The following is a 21241-nucleotide window of genomic DNA, read 5'->3' on the forward strand; positions in this document are numbered from 1 at the left end:
TTTACAGCCTAGAATAATCCTGAACTGCATTACATTCGCTGTTCTTTATCAGCTGAGGACTTGCGGAAGAAGGAAAGGGTGCTAAAATGAGATAGTCGATGCGCTGCTGTGATATCCAGAGGCCAAATTAGAAATTTAACACGAAACGATAAGGAAACTGAGAAGAATTATGCGAAAAAGTTAGTCAGTGTAAGTGGACGATCACGCACCCCTATCGGGCATCAACAGTAACGACAGTGACACGCAGAGTGACCAGGGAAGTACTGGCAAATCACCTAGATTGAGCATGCATCCGTGTGTGGAGAGAAATTAACAATCATCGCTGAGCAATAGCTTACAGGTGGATATTAGAGATCAAAATGTCGTATATGAACTTATTATATTGCTCAGAAGAGTTGCGAAGCAAACACGGGATGTTCTGCCAGGAGGGAAAACTGATTCGTTCAGCCAAGGTCATTGTATTCGTGTAGCCACTCTGAATGCCGACGATGCCTTAATTACTGCTGCGCATGACTCGTCGGCCCTGCTGTGTCGGCAGCCGCGATTGTCATGTGACGGAGACCCATCCATTCTCATGTGACCGTTATCGTAATGACTGGAAGAAGACACAAACTAACTCAAGGCGCCTCACGCCTTTTGGGACACAAGGGCCAACGCCGAACGGAGGGGCACTGGAGGAAAGGCACAAAATACGAGCAACTTTCTAAGTCAGCCATGGGCAGTTTAGGAAGCACTGAGTAACCACTGTGACGCTGTAGGCGGTGCAGAAATGACAGCTAACACTGTGGCAGCGCATGTCACGTCGCCAGGCACAATTATGGGAAGAGAGCAGCGTTACGCTGTTTTAGCATCATATGTAAAAGACATTGCATTTAGTGTGAGCACTGAACCCCGGAAACAAGGTTGGCCCATATGCGTAACCGAGAAGGTAACCTAAAGGAAACTTTTACGGCTGGCGTAGGCCATGGCGTCGACTAGCGCATATCAGTACACTGAAACAGGAGCACTCTACGGGTTGTCAGCGCTTTCAACAGGAAACCTGCCGATATCGTTTACGGATATCAGCGGAGCTGAAACGGCACCTTGTCTACGTGGACCTCAGACACATAACAGGGGTTTACGCAAGACCACGTTGTTGAAAAAGGAATTGAGCGCACGGAGAAGCAACAAGGACGGCGCATAACATCGCGCGTATACTACGCAATGCTGCAGACGCTGACCATGGCTAGGCAAATAAATCTCTTCAAACGCTTCGGGGGCGCAACCGCATGGTATATATAGACACCTGACCGAAGTGACGTATGCGGCGGTGGAGATGGTGAAGCTGCTTCCGCCATATGATTAGATTCGTATGCTTGAGCTTAGAACCACTGCTGGCCGCACGCGTACATTACAGGGGGAGGGGTGACACGGCTTCCGAAGTAGATGAACCACTCCGCTGCGAGGTCCTGTCCACACGTGCAGCCGGGAGTAAAAACGCCGTGACAATTTTAAGTCTGCGCAGAATGGGAGGACGTTCGGCCCTGGATGCTTGCACTGAGCTGCCGGTCATCGCTGACTTTGCCCATATTATCCTAGCTGCGATTTTAACAAACCGTGGAAGTGCCAGTGGTAGCGGTGCAGATCCGGACCGAGCACGCATTTCTTGTCGCCCACAGATATCGTCGCCGGTCTGCCATGTTGTGCCGAAATCCACGTGCAGTAATTACCACCTTTTGTAAAGAACTTTTTTTTTGACATCGCTGCAACGCCTGCGGCGCCAAAGTGGTTAGCGAGTTCACACAGTAGTCGCGTCAGGAAACTATACCACCACAAGTCATCGTCTGCATCAGCGCCGGTGGACCAGCGACCCCTTCAATTAGCAGTGATAGTGGCGGTGGGGCTCATCTTGACCGAGCCCGCATTTCTTGTCACCCACAGATATCATCACCACTCTCCCATGCTGCGCTGAAATCCATGTGCGACGATTACGGTAATTACCCGATCTTAACGCGCAGTCGAGTTTCATGTTAGCGAAAATTAAAAACTTGCTGTTGGTGCAAGCATGAGGTGACGTTCATAAGTGCGTCCGCTTTACCTGTCGTCGCTCTCTGAGCGGTTCATCGCTGCCATCGTGACATGCCCCTCTAAAAGTAACGGACGCGCAACAACGGCGCTGCAAGGCCAGCAGTCAGAGGCGAAAGGAGATGAAAGGCGGTAACACAGAGCACCTTCTACGCCTCTCAAACTTGCGTGGGGCCCGGCTGGCCAGCGTAGTAGTAGTAGTAGTGGTTTCATATATTTAATAACAATAACGATAACAGTAATAATAAACAGAAAGAGAAGGAGTGGCATGCCGAACCACCAGCGGGCCTTTAGTTTCGGATTCCGGAGCGACGCATGCGTCGGAAGTTAACGGAAGTTGTCGTTAACCGAAAATTTGCCCTCGCGCTACATACCGCTCTTCTGTGAAAGTGATGGACAGCGCGGACGAACCGGGGAACCGGATCGCTGTTCGAGTTTTTGTTAGCGGAACCGATTTGGTTGAAATTTATTTAGTTTATATTTTTTGCTCATTCAACTCCATGCATCCTGGCGCGAACGGGCACCTGCACGGCGTGCGTGCTACCCACGGCTCGACCGAAACTACCTTATGCCACCTAAATATGTTGGCTTCGCGCGCTCCTCGTATAGGTCGATCCCCACCCTTTTTGTAACATAAAGGTCGACGTTATACGGCAATGAACCGTTTCCAAAATGTCAGTCATGCCAAACGGCAACACAGAAAGGCTTGACTGCCATGATGTGATGCCATTGACGGTGGGGTTGCTCGTAGGAAGTTTGGGTTTTATGTCGTGTTGTAACGGTCATGTCATTTCAAAACTCGATTTTCTTAAATAAAGTGCGCGCTATAGGGCCTACTAAAAACTGTGTCACCTCTCGCAAAAAACATTTTTGAGTCGTTACTGCAAAGCGGTCCCAAGTATGTCGCGAATGCATCCGGTCGTTGCATCAGAGAGCTGCATCTGCAAAGAACCACCACCAGAGGCTATCGCGTCGATAAACCCCAGGGACCAGCGCCCAATTCACTTGGGAACGACAGTGGCAGCGGAGCAGATCGTTACCCAGCAGAACTTTTTCTCGCCAATTAGTGTCGTTTTGCTGCTTCTGCGTCATTTTATTTTTGTCGTAACCTTTGTATTCTTGCCGCTGTCGCTGCCATATTGAAGCTTCCTGTGAATTATGCCTAGTGGTATTGAGAAGCTACGTGAAAAACTTCGAAATGAGTTCAAAAAAATTGTGGCATTGCGTATCTCAGTCGAAAGGGGCTTTCAGATAGGTTGCAGAATTATCTACTACAGTGCTGAGTTTTGCTGCAAAATATTTGATGGCATAGGTTCTGAGTTTTCCGACCTGAAGGAAGACAGTAAGGCTGTCAAAACTGAAAAACGCTGCACTGCCTTCCGAATGAGATGCGTTGAAAAGACTTCCGGCACATTCTGAAAAGCGGTGCACTGGTTTAGATAAATATTGCAGGATAAAGAATTCTGAGATTAACGGTGTTACAGAAACGAAAACTGAGTACCTTCAGGGCACATTGCAAAAGGTTGGTGTTGCAATAAATGAGTCTACAATGCTCGATGACATTGATGCTTGTCACCGTGTTCCTGTTAAGAACACAACTACCCCGGACCGCATCGCGCAGCCTTCGCAATCGCTCGGAACGGGACACCGCTCTAATAAAAACGAAACGAACTGAAATTACTGCAAAATACCTTTATCATTGCTGTGAACAAACTCTTGTCTGCATAAACGAGAAGTTGTGCCGCGCACCCCAGAACAACTCCTCGGAATGGCAATTTCGTGTAAAAAAGAAAAACGCTGAAAGTTTGTCTGCGCATGAAATGGCCAAATTCTAGCTATAACGGATGAAACTTTGCAATTGGTCAAGACTGTTTGCCTGAAAGAGCTCGATGAAGTGGTTTAGGCACTCACGCTTTTCGTGTTTGTCTTTTTTTCGATATTCTAGAATTTCTTTTCATCGAATGATAATTCTTCTCTGTAAGCAAAGAACAAGAACGCTCCGCCATTCATCTAAACGCACTATCCCTAGTTAACCAAGACGATCAAGTTGTCAGTTCAGTTTATTTACCTTAAAGGCCCCCTTGTATCGGGGGTATTACATAAGGGGTATGATTTTAATGAAATGAGCAAACAAAACAGCGAATATTATTTAGCACTGAAGGTGATCGGTTACATGTTCTTGAAAAGTAGAGGATGAAGCGATGTTGATGTCACGGGGTAGGCCGTTCCAGTCCGTTGCTGCTCGAAAGAAAAATGAAGCAGAAAAGGTGGCAGTATGCGATGGCGGCCGGGCAACTTGTAGGGGATGACTGGTGCGGTGAGATATGCGTGCGGCAGTTGTGATATACGGTGACCGATTGAGGGAAGAATGAAATAATTTGTGATAAAGGGTGAGACTTGAAATGCGACGACGGAAGGGAAGGGGCGGTAGTCCTGATAATGCTTTCAATGAAGAAATGCTGACGTCATATGAGTATGAAGAGTGGATGAATCGAGTGGCACGGTTTTGGACAGCTTCTAATGCATTAATTAAATAAGTTTGGTACGGGCTCCATATGGCAGAGGCATATTCTAATTTTGGTCTGATGAGCGATTTATATGCGAGTAATTTTACGTGTTGAGGGGCAAGGCGGAGATGGCGCTTGAGAAAACCAAGTGTTTTATTCGATGCTGAAATGATGTTGCCAATATGTGTGCGCCAAGATAAATCATAAGACAAGGTGACTCCTAGATACTTATAAGATGATATTGAATCAATCGAGGTGTTAGAAATGGAATATTGGAAGCGATGCGGGCTATGGCGACGAGAGAAGGATAAGAGTTTGCATTTATTAGGATTTAGGGACATGAGCCAGTTGTTACACCAATTAAGTACGCTGTTAAGATCAGTTTGAAGACTAAGTTGATCGCGAGAGTTATTAATAGTGCGGTAAATAACACAGTCGTCAGCAAACATTCGAATACTACAGGAAACGTTGTCAGGTAAATCATTAATATATATTAAAAAGAGTAATGGACCGAGTACAGATCCTTGCGGAGCGCCCGAAGTAACCGGGAGGCTGTTAGACAGGTGATCGTTAGCAAACACTGATTGAGAACGATTAGTGAGAAACTGCTCAATCCACTGTAGTATGTTAGGATGTAAGTTCAGCTGTGCAAGTTTTACTAGTAAACGACGGTGGGGAATTTTATCAAAAGCTTTCGCAAAATCTAGAAATATGGCATCAGTCTGTTACGGTCAAGATTAGTGCAAGTCGTGAAGGAACAACGCTAATTGGGTTTCACAAGAGAGGCCCTTACGAAACCCATGTTGTGAAGAATGGAAGAAATCATTTGAGTCTAAGAAATTTATAATTTGAGAGTAGATGACATGTTCCATGATTTTGCAGGGTACGCTAGTTAGTGAAATGGGGCGATAATTCATGGGGGAGTCTCTGTTACCTGATTTGTGGACTGGAACGACCTTCCCTGTTTTCCAGTCATCTGGAATGATCCCTGAAGAGAGCAATTGCGAAAAGATCAAAGATAAGTAGGCTGCACATGTTGATTTCACATTTTTAAGCAGTTTTGTATTAATCATGTCCATACCAGCTGATGATGAGAGTTTCATGTTATCAATTATGGAAGCGATACCATCTGTGAATAATGTGATAGCTGGCATGATGGCTTCTGTGTTGAGCGATGGTAACTGTGAAGGCATGTCAAATTCACTCGTGAAAACAGATACAAAGGCGTTATTAAATATTTCTGCGCATTCATGGTCAGTAACCGCTTCGTGCAAGTCGCTAGTCAGTGTAATATCATGAGTGTGCTTAGGATTTAATACCCGCCAGAATTGTCTAGGATTGCTGATTAGTAGTTTCGGTAAGTCAGTGTGATAAAATGAGCGCCTGGCGCTACGAACTGCAAGTAAGTATGATTTCTCAGATGCAAGGTATTTTTCCCAAGTGGCTTGATTATCAGTGTGTTTGGCTGTACGAAACAGGCGTTTCTTCTTGTTTTCTAGACGTTTTAGATGCTTAGTAAACCATGATTTATTGCGGTTATTTTGGAAAGATACCCTGGGGATAAACATATTAGAGAGCATATTTAACTTATTTTTGAATATCAACCAGTTTTCGTGAACAGAGTGAGTGTCGAATGTGGATTGGTACTCTGAAAAAAACATGTTAATGTCTTCAGTTATTGCATCGTAATTCCCTTTATCGTAAAGATTTATTGTTTTTCTGGATGGGTGCTTCTGAGCTGGGGTAAATGAAAATAGAGCATGTAAGATTTTATGGTCGCTGATTTCTGGAAGATAACTAATGGATGATAGGTACTCAAGGCTATTAGTTAGTATTAGGGCAAGTGTGTTTGCGGTTGCATGCGTGGTGCGAGTAGGTTCCGAGACTAACTGTGCAAGGTTAAAATTTAAACAGACATCAATGAAGTTCTTGGCCTCTGTATTGCATGTTAATGAGGAAGTGCCTAAACTCTGCCAATCAATGTCCGGATAATTGAAGTCCCCGAAAAAGAGAATGCGCGCATTTGGGTATTTAACAACAAGATGATTTATAGTATCATTCAGATGTCGACAGAAGTTTGGATTTGACTGCGGGGGCCTATAACAAACGCCGAGAAGTACTGTTACAGGGGGAGTGCGAATAATTAGCCATAATGATTCCATATCAGATGTGGCGTGTGCAATAGAGCATGATATACCTCGGTGAATTGCAACAAGAACACCGCCCCCCCCGTGAGTTTTTTCGATCGTTTCGGTAGACGTTGAATTCGGGTAAGTCAGTTAAAACTTCAGCGTCGGACACGTTACTGTTTAACCAAGTTTCAGTTAGTATAAGTATATTGCTCCTGGATGACAAAATTACATTGGATATGAGTTCACGCTTTGGCAGGAAGCTGCGGATGTTAGTGAATATCACGGAAAACGAGAGTACATTTGAGGGAACATTTGAGGGTGTCGCACGCTGGCGTTTTATTGGTGTAGGGTGAAGGGACGATTGCTACGCGATTTGCTTGACGGTGTTAGATGAAGTGTCAAAAATATAACGGTTCAAGCCGATGTGAAGTGTTTTAAATCGCAAGAAAAATTTGGCAGACCTGGCTTTAGCAAATGCAACAAGTTGTTTTCGCGCGTGACGAACGGCATGCGCGAAGTCCTCTCCAACACTATAAACCGTGTCTTTCAGATTTTGCCCATTTGATAGGATGGATTCTTTAGTTTTGCTACTTGTGAATTTCACGATTATGGGACGATTTTTATCTTGGGAGTGACGACCGAGGCGATGAGCTCTTTCTATTTCGTGAGGTTCCACAGTTATTTGAAGGTTATTACGGCAAACATCAATGATTAGTTTTTCAGATTCTGCCCACGTTTCGCTATCAGTAGTGTCAGGGATACCATAGAATATGAGATTGTTACGGCGTGACCTGTTTTCAGCGTCCTCTATGCGGGTTTCTAGTTCCTGGATTATACGCGCCACGTTGCTTGTGTCAGCCTGCATCTTTTCAATGTCGTTTCGAAGGGGAAGTAGTGCTTGGTAGTGTGTTTCCAGGTCGGTCATACGATTGCTTAAATCAGTTATTGTCTTATCCGTAGTAGTGAGCTGGGATTTCAGACCTTGTACTTCGGCTATTAGTTGGGTTTGGCCTGCGGTTAGTTTCTGGAGTTCCGCGAGTACTGCACTGCTGTCGTTAGGACCAGGGTTAGTTTCGATATCTCCTGATACCAATAGCAAAGAATGAACAACAGTGACACACTCGGCGGCAATGGCAACACAGCACTGTGGGCTCGGGAACTGCACCAGAATATAATTGCTTGATCTTTTGGCAAATAAGGTATATGATTTACTAACCTGCATCGCAAAGATCAGCGGATTAGATGGCTGCGCTGAGGTGCAGTCACCGAGCCCACAGAACGGTGCCGGGGGTGCTTTTATATGGGGGGAAGCTGTTGATGTCCGTGATGATGCGGCCGTCCAAGATTCCTTCGGCGCCGGCAGCCACTGTTCCTCCGTTGTGGCAGCAGTCATCCGGGGCGGGCAGCTGACGAGCGGCAAGCGGTAGCGTCCCGGCTCGTCACTGGAGCATGGTGGTGCGCAGTCAAACGACGCACCCGAAAGAAGGCTTGCCAAGGTCGGCAACAGTAGGCTGACGAACAGCTGGTTGATCGTCTGCTTCGCAAAGATCAGCGGATTAGATGGCTGCGCTGAGGTGCAGTCACCGAGCCCACCTGGCGTCCGCGACAGGACCCGAACCTGCAATCTTCTGATGCTCGACGCTCGAAGTTCGTCCTTCGACGTTATTATGATATCTAAAACGTGGTATAGAAAAGATACTGAGCCACGGAAACTGGTACGCTACGGGGTGGGGTGTTCATATCTAGAAAGAAATGCTTCTAGCGCTGCCTCAGTCCATAATTCTGAAAAACACACGAAAATTACAGGAAAAGTTTCTTAAATCTGGCCGTCACGTATTTTCAGCTGTATACCCTGTCCAATGTGAAACAATGTTTTGCTTTTTTGTAATTTGTAGATAAAATCCTGTTTTGGGTAAAGGAAAATATTTAAACCTACACCCTGGGCGACCTTTCGTCCTTTCAGACAAAAGGTTGGTTCTTTTGGAGACGAACCGCACTGCCACCATCATTTGATCTTTCTTTAAACGGATTAACTGATATTCTGCTACGAATTATCCCGCGGGTTGCAACTATGGGTGCAACTGTTCATCAAAATAGATCAACAGCTTCAGGAAGAAAACAATCTTCGTTACCGCGGTGGGGATCGAACCGCTGCCTCCTCGGTTGACAGCCAGGCGCGCGATCCACTAGAAAACCGAAACGTTTTTTTTCTTTACTTGGACAACCGCTTTTTTTCTTACATGTAAAAACTGCTAAAGAAGGGAAAAAAACCAACATACTCGAGCCTCAAATCGCTGGGCTGCATAATACGAGCTTGCCGCACCCCCTTACAGTTCACCACCATCACAAAAATCAAAATTCTGGGAGGCACACACATGCATCTAGATGGGTAGCCAGCTAGGAAGATCTTCCAGCGCAGTATATGATTCCCGGACCTAAGCTCACTACTCTCGGAATCCTGACTTCGATGATCGTGGTGATTTGGCGTATCGGTCCATCATTCGGCTCTTGCAAAGACTGAATCGTCCCACCAAGACAGAGAGATCACATTGCCCAGCACAGTTTTCCTCAACTGGCAAAATATAATATTATACAGTGTTATTTTAACGTCCTTTTAGGCGTTCGTTGCAATATGCTCAGCAGAACATATCATCATGGCCCAGAACGAAACAATTATCAATAGTCTCTGGCGAATTGCAGAGGCCGTAATTCACTGTCCATGGCACAAACATCTCCTTAGCTTGATTGAAGCCATGCCTTTACAGGAAGGGTCGATGAGTTAAATTCAAAAAATAACGCTTTTGCAGCAGATTTATTACACATTCACATAACACGTTGCAGATACAACGGTATTGAGAATAAAGATTTATTAAGAACCCGAGTCATCTTCCTTCCGGCGAGGCCATACAAGTAATGTAAAGAAAAGCGCACAGTGAGAAAACTAAAGGTATCGGCAACTTTCTCATGGAATCCTCAAGTCAGTGTGAATAGATAAAGAAAATGAGCACTAGAATGCCTAATAAGCACAGCTACCAAAAACAAGAATTTTTCTAATTTAAAAAAAACGTGACCCAAGTTGACGCTCACATAAATGAACGAGGCCCACTCCATCGCACTGTAAAGGAAGAAACAAGTTGCCAAGAAACATGCGGCTCCCACTGACAGCGTCACATGAAAGCTTGGCGCTGCAGCCTATCCAGCCTTCCGAATACGTGGGTTATAGGCATATGAAGCATGGAAAAGGTATGTGTGGCCAACTGGCGATTTATCGACCGTATTGCTATAATTCGTGCAATGTAGGGATGTATAAATGTCATACGCATCAGCAGAAGGCTTTCATAAGTCTTACAAATTAGACAAAGCGCTTATAACGGCGTTGTTCGTGCAAAAAAATGTGAATGAGCCGCGTGTGTATCGACGCAGAGTGCTTCGCCGCCGGCGCTGCCGTGATCGTGGCAAAATCCACTCGATGCCTTCTGGCGCCGTCTCAACGCGGTTTTCTTTCCTCTCGGCCACCGCCCCTCGTGTATGGTCTCGTCTTTCTGCTGAGAATGGCGATAAAAAATTGCTTACTGGCTCATTGCGCCGGGCGGTGCGGAGTTCACGGTGCCGCGACGACAACGGGACGTTTGCTACAGGGCACCGCATCGCTACCAAACAGCATGAAACGATATACTAAAAGCGCATATCCATTAGAGAAATAGGATTGGAGCGCAACGCATTTGGCGGCTACTCTCAGATGAATGGCAGTTTGCCACTATCCGTCAGCAGAAAGATATACTACAGCAGTATCTTACCTGTACTAACGTGGAGGCTAATGAAAACGGTTCAACTTGAGGACACCGCGGCGAGCTATGGAAAGGAAAATCGACACTTTTAGTTGGGGCGTACGCAGTAAGCTTGCGTACGCATCTCTTACTGCGTTGCGTACGCTGTTAATAGCGTAAACACGAAACATTTAGTTGGCCGTGCCGTAGCGTCCCCCACGCGAACGCGTAAACAGTAGCGTCATCTAGTGACAAGACGTCAAAGCACTTCAACGCTTAGTTGAAGAAATTTTCATATGTGATTACTGATAACTAGGGTGAGTGAATTGCGAGCCTTCTTTTTGTTCCTATGAATAAAAACTATGCAAACCGAAGAAAATGTAAGAACTGAGTAAAAGCTAGAAAACTGCTTCACCAGGTGTCGTTGCTACGAGGAAAACACACCGCATTTAGTTAGGCCTAGGAGCTTGAAAATCGCCAAATTATCTGGAAAACAGGGGCTAGTTATCGCTTATACCGGTACGTGTGGGCAAGAGTAGGGGAAATAAAAGCGAACCGCTACCATTTCAGTGAGCTATTGCGTAAGAGAATCAAGCGGCGACAGTATTTATTCCGAAGCGGGCGGGATGGTCGCCGCCATGTTCTCTACGCAGCACGTAGCGTCCCACGTTGCGCACGCTACGCTATGCTTTTTAGCGGGCGGGCGTCCGCAATGCGCGGCTAGATACGTTACGTTCTGCGAATGCTCATTTGTTACCCGCAGTGTCGTTGCGTGCGCAAGCTCACTGCGTACGTCCAATTAAAAGTGTCTAATGACATGTGCAACGTAAGAGACAGGAAGAGAGCATAGTGAGTCAAGGAACAAACGCGGGTTTTTGACATCCTAGTCGAAATAAAGAAAAAAGAAATGGGCTTGGGCAGGGCATGTAATGCGAAGGCAACATAGATAACCGATGGTCCCTTGGGGCAATGGAATGGATTCCAAGACAAGGCAAGCATAGCAGGGGGCGGCAGAAAGTTAGATGGGCGTAGTAGATGAGTTTGCGGGGATAGAGTGGCAGAAGCTGGTACAGGACAGGGTTAATTGGATAGATATGGGAGAGACTTTTGTCTTGCGGTGGGCTGTTGATGATGATGATATTATTTAAGTCACCACGCAACTCACCCTAATACGTGTTTAGAAAAGCGTCGTATACATATGACCGCATTCTCAGCCAATGATTCTGACGCCACTGGGCATTTCTTTATTGAAGCAGCAGTTTTGGTATCCGCTTGGATAGCCACAAGGTTATTCTTCATGAACGACCTTGCCTCATTAGTTTTTTTACTCCTTGCGTACTCTCGAATTGTTGAAAAAATAGCGCCAAACCATGCAAACGACAAGAAAGAACGAAGACGAGACGAGACACAGGCGCTTCGGTCTTCCTTAGTTGTTTGCATGGTTTGGCGCTATTTTTTCAACAATTCAAGTATGCACCAACTAGCCCAAAAAGAGGTGTTAACGCGTAATCTCGGGTTCTTCGACTACAAAAATCCGCAATTTCATAAGCAGAAAATGTGATGACCTAGAGAAGAACAGAGCAACAGAGAGGGGACTAAAAATGATGTCGTTCATCCTAAAGTTCGTGTCTTTTCTACCGCCGGCTGAACTTTTACTCCTTAAAATCTGCAGAGGGCTGCTTCGTCCTGTAGTTAGGCTTTTCGTTGACTAAACTTCGTCTCCGGAGAGTACCGGTCTTCGTTCCTCCTGAAAGGACAAAAAAACACGTACAGTGTAATGCTGCGCGGTGACATTAATTTCAACTTCTCTTTCTTCATCTGCGAGAAACAAAAATAAACATGTCGTTCGAATGTTAGAGCCTTACCAACAACACAAAAATCCAATGCGATCGCAAAAGTTGACATCAATTGATTGTAGATTATAAATTATATGGTTTAATGTTTCGCAGTGACCCGTGAGCAAAGAGGGACGGCATAGTGAAGGGCTCCGGATTAATTTGTACCCTTTGGTGTACGTTAACGCGTGTTGACAACGCACAGCATACGTTTTGTACTTCGCCTCCGTTGAAATACGGCCGACATGGTCGGGATTGAACTCGCGACCTTAGGAAAAGCAGCCAAACGCAAAAGCCACTGAGCCACAGCGGCGGATCACACATCAATTGATGTTTTCCCTACTAATGTACCAGCACAACTTACCAATTCTGGAGCGGTGCTGGCACAAGTTAGCGATCATTTGCGAGTTTTTCTGTGTGTCGTGTGGCCAATGGTCTCTCAGAGTTGAAAGTCTCGTTTTACGGCATATTTGCGCATAACAAAAAACACACTGTAGAGAACTTCCGAAATAAAACAAGAAATGCAGACTGGAATTACATATGCAACACCACCGATCCCAAAAAGCGTATGGCGCATATATTGGCCCATTAAAATGTTTATGCGTTAAATGCTTCCCTTAACAAACCACCAAGAGGCCCGCTAAGTGAATAGATTATGTTTAATATGATACAAAATAAATACTATCCTACTGAGCAGTTGTTTTAAACTAGGCCCGCCGACGATTTAGCCAATGTTAAATACGTATGAATCCATTCCTTCGACAAAGAAAGAATAAGCGATAAACTGCTCACTCGCAATACCTCAAACTGAACCAACTTCACATGGAAACAAATAAATCGAATTATAAAACTTAGTGTGCAGAATCCGATCAGCTAGAAATTTTAGCACAAGATTCGAAACTCTCGGAGGAAAAACGTGGCAGATGTTTTCAATAATTACTTCGTGTGCTTATTATCTAAGAGTGACCGTAATCCTGGTTCCATGAGTTATCTCAAATTAGAAAATTATTCTACTGTTTTGTTGTCTCCAACGAACCATAATGAAATTGAAAGCTGTTTTTGTGCTCTTCGAAGCAGCATTTCACCGGACGTAAATGATCTACCTTATTTGCGCTGTTTCAGAATATATCTTCAACCTTTGCTTTCTGCAGGAAGTTTTCCCTAAGCCATGCCTGTTCCTAGGGTGACAGTCAATTTTGAATGAGGTGACAGAGCCAATTTGTCCAACTATCACCCTACAACAATACGCTCATTGTTTTCAAAATGTCTTGAGAAACTACTGCACAAACGAATCGTTAGCTTTTGAACGAAATATAACTTGCTGACACCCCATCAGCACGGTTTTAGAACGGACCTTTTGTCAAAACAACGCGTTTAATTCAAAAATTACTAATCTTAATGTACTATGAGCAGCAGTGTATAGCTATAGTATATATTTCTAGATAACTCAAAGGCATTTAATTTCAGAAATCATAAAACAGTGGTTGATAAACTCTACTTTTACAGCCTCTGTGTATTTTTTACATTTTTCTGTCTGTCATCATATATCTGTTATATCTCCTATCTATCATCTCGCAGACAAATTATATTAAACAATGAATTATCTCGCCTAAAATCAGTTTCAGCTCAAGTTCCGCACGGAAGCTAATTGGGGCTATTACTTCTTATAATTTATACACGGCATCGTTTTCATTGAACGACACCAAACTTTCGTATTATATGCTGATGATACGAATCTCTTTTTTATTCATTCATTCATTCAGAATTTATTTCAGACAACGAAGAGGTTGTCCAGGGTGACGTGGCAAAAGGCATACATTGCCTGACGAGGCCACGCCACCCGGATGACAGGCGGCACCACCGGCTACACAAAATCAAGAAGAGCATTACATAATAGAACACACTTTCAGTATTTTACACAATATATTAAGACATCTTTACAAAACACTGGCTTTACAAAACACACACAGCATACATTAACCAGAATTCGACCATAGCAATATTTACAAAACATACACTAGTGATAGGTATACGTTAAGTTTTTATCTTTAAGGTTCATTTATGAGCATTGCTTTAATTAACATTTTGTATTTACGTATAGAGGGGGTAGTGCGTGCAGTATCCAGAATATTAGGGTATTGGTTAATTAAGTCAGGAATTTGCCGTCCTAACCTCTGAAAACCATAATTTGTGCGTACACGAGGTGTTTCCATACATTGTTTTCGAAATTCGTATGTGCTAAGTTTAGTGTGATAGTTGGTTTCGAAGGTTATTTTGTCTAGTTTGTACTGGCGTAATATTTCGAGACATAGTTTGTATGTGTGCAGTTTACTTATTTCTAATATTCCATAAGACCTAAACAAAGGCCGGCAGCTGCGCAATAACTGTATTTTCCCAACAGCTCGTCATGCCCGCTTTTGAATTGCAAGGAGGGAATCTCGATTTGTCTGCGTCGTCGTTAACCACACAAGGGAGCAGTAGCTTAAACGGTAGCCCTAAAGATCCTAGCGAGCAAGAAGTGGAGTGCCTACGCCTTTTAAATAATTAGTCCATCATAAACTCACTTGCTGTAAACATAAAAAAGACAAAAGCAGAGCTTTTAGACCAAGAAATTAATCACTGAGCTATACTGATCTTTCCCTTGTGATTGAGTTGGCGCCTTTAAAACTTGCCCCTGTGGAGGTCTATTTTGAAAAACATTTATCGTGGACAATACATACTGATAGGACTGCTATCTGCTCTAGTAATCAAAAACAGCAGGTATAGTATGTAACTGCGCTTTTTTATACCCCAAAACATAGCACTAATTCTGTGTAATGCAATGCTCACGTCTACTGTAAATTATTGTTTTACTCTCTGCGGCTGCAACACTCAAATCTAGACAGGCTGAATATAGTTCAGCAAAGAGCAATAAGCAGCATTTCTAACTTTCCGCACGACGGCACGGCTAAATCTTTTTAAATGTTTGAATATAATTCCAATATCGCAGCAATATAATAGCATCTTAATGAAACGGGGTAAAAGAAGCAACTCCACAACTCCACATACGCAGTAATTACAGAGCCAAACGCTCAGTTATTAATTGCTATCATTACTAAATAACTTGTGTCGAGCTCATAAACGTTTTTAAAATGTTTGTCTCACCTTTTATTCTTTGATGCTTTTTCTGTACTTTGTTTCTCGCTTATTTTCCTCAAATGTGTTGCATTTCTTTATGTTGTTGTTATAAATGGTATGTAACAATATTTGAAATCTTGTACCCCGGGGGCGCAGGCGCGCAACCAAGCCCCAGTGCGAGCGTTTTCTCTGCGCCTCTGTGAATATGAATGAAAATGAAGATTTCTGAAAAAAAAAATGTGGATCAAGATTTAATTTCAATTCATTTCGTGTGTTGTACTTGATTACCTTAAGTGGCAGTGCGCCGCCGAAGCGGCAGAAAAATCGCAGCTAGCGTGAACAGCACTTGATGGACGCAGTGAACTGAACGCCTTTGTGAGATGGTAGATTATACGATCCCGCTTGTGTACCCTACTGATTTCTTTTCTTGGCATTCCATTGAGCGTCTGTGAGAGCATGTATTAAGGCACACTTATAAAAAGCCAGTGTGTGTGTGTCTCTCGATGTGACCCTCTCGGCAAGATTTTTGTTAAACCTGATCGTGAACAGCGAGATATTCCAGATTTTTGGATGCTGGAGGGTGAGACCTGCTAGGCTGCTTCAAGAGTTTTCACTAGCTACGGGCAGCTAGTGTAGAGGTTTAAATGCTAAATTATTTTTGAGCTCAGTGTGCCTCTGAAGTGCTCAGAGCACCTAGGCCCGTGACTGGTGCAGCGTATTAGCAAAGTTTCCGCAGCAAGGGCACCCACCCTACCGACTACATTAGCGCAGTCATTAACCCCTTCAATTTACCATTCCCATGCTGGTTGTCAGGGAACGCGGAAGTTAAGAAACCACTTTGCGATCATCGCACGTAGACACACCTGCAAGCCCCACCAACCTCACTCGTTTGGGGCTTTTGGGTATTATAGTTTAATGTTTCAGGAGATTGAAGAACGTAGCCGGGAGAAAGGGAACCCAGTAAAGCATACGCTGATCACCTCGAGTTGTGCCTCCCAGCACACAAATGAACGACTGCTGACTGAAGATCCATGTCTGTCCGGACGTTAATGGGAGGAGGTGAGGGCGTCTCGCCGGTACTAAGACATGTAGTCTCGAGGCAAGTGGCGCTGTTGGCAGCTATTGTCATCTTGTGATACTTGGTTTTAGTCCGAACTTTAGAGCTTGGAAAACGCGTTTCCAATATTTCGGTGGGAGAGCTTCTCTGGGGCTTCGGTGTACGGAACACCAGAATCCGCAGTTAGGGACGTGGTGTTCTGAGTTCCAGCCGTTAAAATCGGCTAGGCCGACAGAGTGTAGTCCCTGGGCTTCCATTTGCTTTGGAAGGTCGTGTGCATATCTGGCTGTAGAAACTTGTATTTAAGGGCCTCCTCGCGTTCTCGAGCGGCCGCCGACTACAGCTATAACTGGTCGTTAATCTCAGGCATAAAATAGCGATCGTTCACTTAATTCTTCCTGTCCGTCGTCTCTGAAGACTATTATGCTATACTTAGGCATTCGCATTTTTGAAATAAAGTAAAACAGTAGAGAAACAGGACATTCTGAGCCCAGACTGGACGAGGAACTGCTTGTGCGCCATTTTCAGTCTCATGTCCAGCATTCTTGGACAAAATTTTTGAATTTCAGAATATTGTAAGCTTCTGTTAGGGAAATATTGAAGGTAATGGTCCATTCATCAGGTGCGTAGCAAGATCTCTCTTTTAAAGTTTTTCAGTCGCCCGCATTGAGCAGTTAAGACTGCCTTAAAAAACCAACGGGGAATGTTTTTGGCGATAGCAAAAACGCTATAGCAAGAAAAATGCTAGCTTGCCGAAGGGAGATGTACAGATATATTGATTGTTAGAGTGAAATCTTCCAATATATCGAAAAATTGCATTCATTAATTCTTTCTCGTTTAAATACGGTTTTGTCCAGAATTGTTGGGTATGTTAAAAGACATGCACAAACGGAGCGAGATTAACACTGTGCTGAATTTCGTCTCTGTTCCTCGCTGCGGTTCACACATTACTAAAACGTAGCGTGCTCTCATGCTCCTGCAACTTAAGAAGACAGTAGCGATTCAGTAAATGTTATTTTAGGCATGATTGTTTTCAGTTCCTTTGCGGGCACCGCGAAGGCTGTGGGAATTTCGCTCACAAGAAGAGGGGCCAGAAGTGTAATTTCCGGGCGGATTTCCTACTTCCAAAAGAAGAATATATTTACTTGGTGTAATGAGAAGAAGTCACACACAGCTGTTATATTACGCGGTCGGCATTGTTTCAGTCTCTATGAGCGCGAACGCTGACACTACAGGGGTTGTGCTAAAATGTGCAACGGATAAAAACAACTTTCCTTGCCCAATTCAAATTCATCATTTCAGAACGCTCTGACAGCAAGCAGTGGAGTTCTGTCTCGCTATACAGAAGCCCTTTCCGTCGTGGCATACTAGCACGGCCATGTATAGGGCCAGCGATGTTGCTACTTTCCAGGATAAGGCATGCTCTGTGGATAAAAGCAGAAAAGCGACTCACGTTTTCCTAGCACTACACGCGATAGGCCACTCACGTGCATTTCACTTCCACGTATACGTGTGATTAGTCCTTCCTCACTCGAGGAAAATAGAGACGCAAAGTTACCGGCTTCCAGGCTCGAATCTCCCCCACCCCTCTTTGCCACCACATAAACAAAGAAGCGCTTCTAAGTGCCCTTGTTTTTGCGTCATTTACTTCCCGCAGTGCAAGCGGCGCAAGTGTTCACAGTGAGCATGCAACGGGGGAACTTGGTGGTCGCGTGGCTTCATTTCGCGCTCACCCCGTGGCGCAGATCCGCGGCCGACGGCAAAGCGGCAGGGCGGGGTGGGAAGCGAACAAGCTATAAGCGGCCAACTCGAGCCTCTGTTATGCCTGCGTTATAGCACTTTGGCGCACACAGCGGCGCGCACGCGAGGATGGCCCGGCTCGGTCGTTGCTCGCGCCGCCGCACGCCAAGACGCGAGAGCGGCCAGGCAGCGGACGCCGGCCGTTCGCGTTTGGCGGAAAGCGGCACGCGCGGTCGCGCACGAGGAAGTGTCTCGGTAGAGGAGACGCCTATCTGCACCGCATCGAGCCTCGCGGGCCCTTGAATCAAGAGCGCCCTTGTGCCGTCTCGGCCAAGGTGGCCGCGGCAGTTTACGCGCCGGTCATGGCGCGCTAGTTGGAGACCCCGTGTGTTTTGTTGGCATCTTTATCCACGCCACTCCGAGCACGTTAATTTGCAGCACACAGCTCAATGCAAACTGAAAGAGACGAGTAAATCCAGCATAGCACAGCATGTGGGGCCGAATTAAAAGCGTTGTCCAAACATGAGCTCGTTTGCCAGTTGGCAGGTGCCCGTGCAGAGATGAGTCGTTGTGCCAAGGGCGCAATAGCCGAGCCGATCACGTAGCGCTGTTGCTTATGAAAGCCTTTTTAAACCTAATCTACAGTGGGTTAGAATGACGTTCAATGTACGCGGTTTCGCGCATACACAGTGCGTCTACTCATCCTCACAGCTTCCTTTACAGTGACACAAGTTGCTCCATGAAAGCAGGCGCAACCGTGTTTGATATTGGGACGTCTCGGCTCCCGCCAGTTAATCTTTTAAGCATGAAATACTTTTAGCTCCGTTCTCGGCAAATAAAGGTGATGATCACCCTGGATTCGAGACGAACGTCACACCGAGCCTGAACGAAATTCGTGAAACTTTCCGTCCCAATGGTATGCAGCTTGCTGAACGACGAAGGGCCGGCCCGTCACGAGCGGACGCGCGTCGTGCGGGCCGTCGAAGGTACTCGAGGGACGGCGAAGAATAGTTGACGCCGCCAACGAGTAGAATTGCGTGTGTGACGCCGATTCTCTCTCCACATATCACTCGGAAGGCGCGGTGTCGGCCGGCGTAGAAGTGGCTAATTTCAGAGCATCTGGCTTTCATGTAGCCGTAGTCGTCGCTTCAGCGCACGCGCTGGCTGCGACGCGCGTCTAATATTTCAACCTTTTCCTTTTGCTACGGTCTGCTCTTGGTATTTTTGTGCGACCACGTTTGGGGCTAAGCAACGAACAGACGCTGAGTGCAGCTCACTGCTCACTGCATCGGAAAGACTTGGCTACGCCATCTTAAAAACCATAAGTTCTGAATGATAAGCAGTAGAAGAGGCGATGTATATTACCGGGAACTGTACTTGGCGATAAAGTTCAACAGGGTAAAGTTTTGGGTTAGTTGGTCGACTTGTTGAAGAATAAAAAGGAACCGTTACTGGGGATAGGACTCAGGAAAGAGATGTGGACAGTTCAAACGAACGGTATCGCTTGTGCCGCCCACTTATCTGTCCTAAGACCTGTCTCAAGTTGCGGTTCCTTTTCTTCTTCAATACTGGAGGTCTGCAGAACAATGGCACATCTGGCTCTTTTCCCTCTCATGGACCTGATCCATGGTGGGAAACAGCTGAGGACCCCGATGAGCAAGTATTTCGTACACAATTATCAGCGAGATGGGCTTCAATGTTGTCGCAATTTTCACAGGAGCACCAAACGTCCAGAAGTGCACCAAACGTTTAACGGCATCCTTGTCGTGCAATAAGGCTTGGAAATAATTTCCGTATGTCCACTTTTTATGTATAAATTACAACAGTTACCTAAGGCCGAGTTCGCAAACCTTCTAGCGCATAAAGTCGGCATAGTGGTCGGCAGACGACTTAACTGTTGCCTCTTAGATTATCGTGAGTGGTCAGACAGGAGGGAAACTTAGGTTCTGTGTTATGTGCATACACACAGAACTATTCCTCACATGAGTGCTCTTCACGACTTGTAGGCGCCTCGCTCGTTGGCTAACAGGATTGGACGCCTTTTTTACGGCGGTGGCCATGCAGTCAAGTAGCGCTCTTGATGTAGAGAATCTCACTGAGTACCGTCACCGATCTCTTATTCAACGCAAGACCGCATAAGCACAGGCATGAGACGAAAGAAATTCTTGTTATACACTGGTTTTCGTTTCAGAATTCTCACCTGTAGAACATGTTCCTAACGTTTTTAAACAGAAAGGATGTTCCGCTCGTAGTCGGTCTGATGGGGCGGTTCTATAGATTCTGCAAAGGAGCTAGAAGACCGGGGAAAAGAATTTAGGGCGTCAGACCCGACGCCGTTGCGTCAGAGCGGCAGAAGACAGAGTACCGTTACAGCCACATATGTCTCCTTTTTTCTTGTCTCTGGCCTCGTTTTGCTGCGCTCTGGATCAAAGGTATCGAGAAAGCGCACAGTTTCCCGCCACAAGCGAGTACATGCCCTGCTTCCTTGCGGTTTTCTTTACGTGTCCGTTTGGGGACCTCTAGATTGGTTAACATCTGAAAATATTATTGGCATTGAACTCTCCGCACTTCATCGGCCAGCCAAATGCGGCTGCTGCAACCGAGAATTGATTTTTTTAAATACATCAGCCTCCATCAGTTCGACTAAGCTGCAAACACACAGCATTTTTTATTTTTTTATTCGAAATATCCCCACAGGTCTTCATTGAAATAAGGGGGACACAGGCATTGGTTTAAAATAACAGATCACAATAAAAAAAAACGAAACACAAAACTAATAAGCGGTAAAAATAGTTAATACAACACGATAACAAATGTAAAACTATAAACACTGCAAAGCAAACATTGTAAGAGAAAAAAACATCAGCGCAATAAAAACCATAAAGTAAAAGACAACAAAGCGCAAAAAACATACCAAAGTACAACTGAGAATAAATAAGATGAATCGGTGATACGTGAGCGAATAATTTCGTAAAACTCAGTTTGGTAAAATTCTGTGCCAATGTCTGATGATAAGCGCTAC

General features: G+C 45.1%; 2 protein-coding genes across 2 annotated transcripts in view; both read right to left on the reverse strand.

Moving 5' to 3' along the window:
- Positions 1-21241, reverse strand: part of LOC144136587 (uncharacterized) — a 148177-nt gene that overhangs the window by 101286 nt on the left and 25650 nt on the right. The window lies entirely within an intron of this gene.
- On the reverse strand, positions 7068-7972 carry LOC144116387 (uncharacterized). The gene has a single exon (XM_077651154.1). It carries the CDS (start codon positions 7923-7925, stop codon positions 7068-7070), a length of 858 nt encoding a protein of 285 aa, XP_077507280.1. The 5' UTR covers positions 7926-7972.

This window comes from Amblyomma americanum, chromosome 1 (assembly GCF_052857255.1).
Source record: "Amblyomma americanum isolate KBUSLIRL-KWMA chromosome 1, ASM5285725v1, whole genome shotgun sequence".
Lineage (NCBI taxonomy): Eukaryota > Metazoa > Arthropoda > Arachnida > Ixodida > Ixodidae > Amblyomma > Amblyomma americanum.

Coding starts and splice junctions, on each gene's coding strand:
- LOC144116387 (XM_077651154.1), bottom strand. CDS start 7,925: ATGCAGGTTAGTAAATCATATACCTTATTTGCCAAAAGATCAAGCAAT.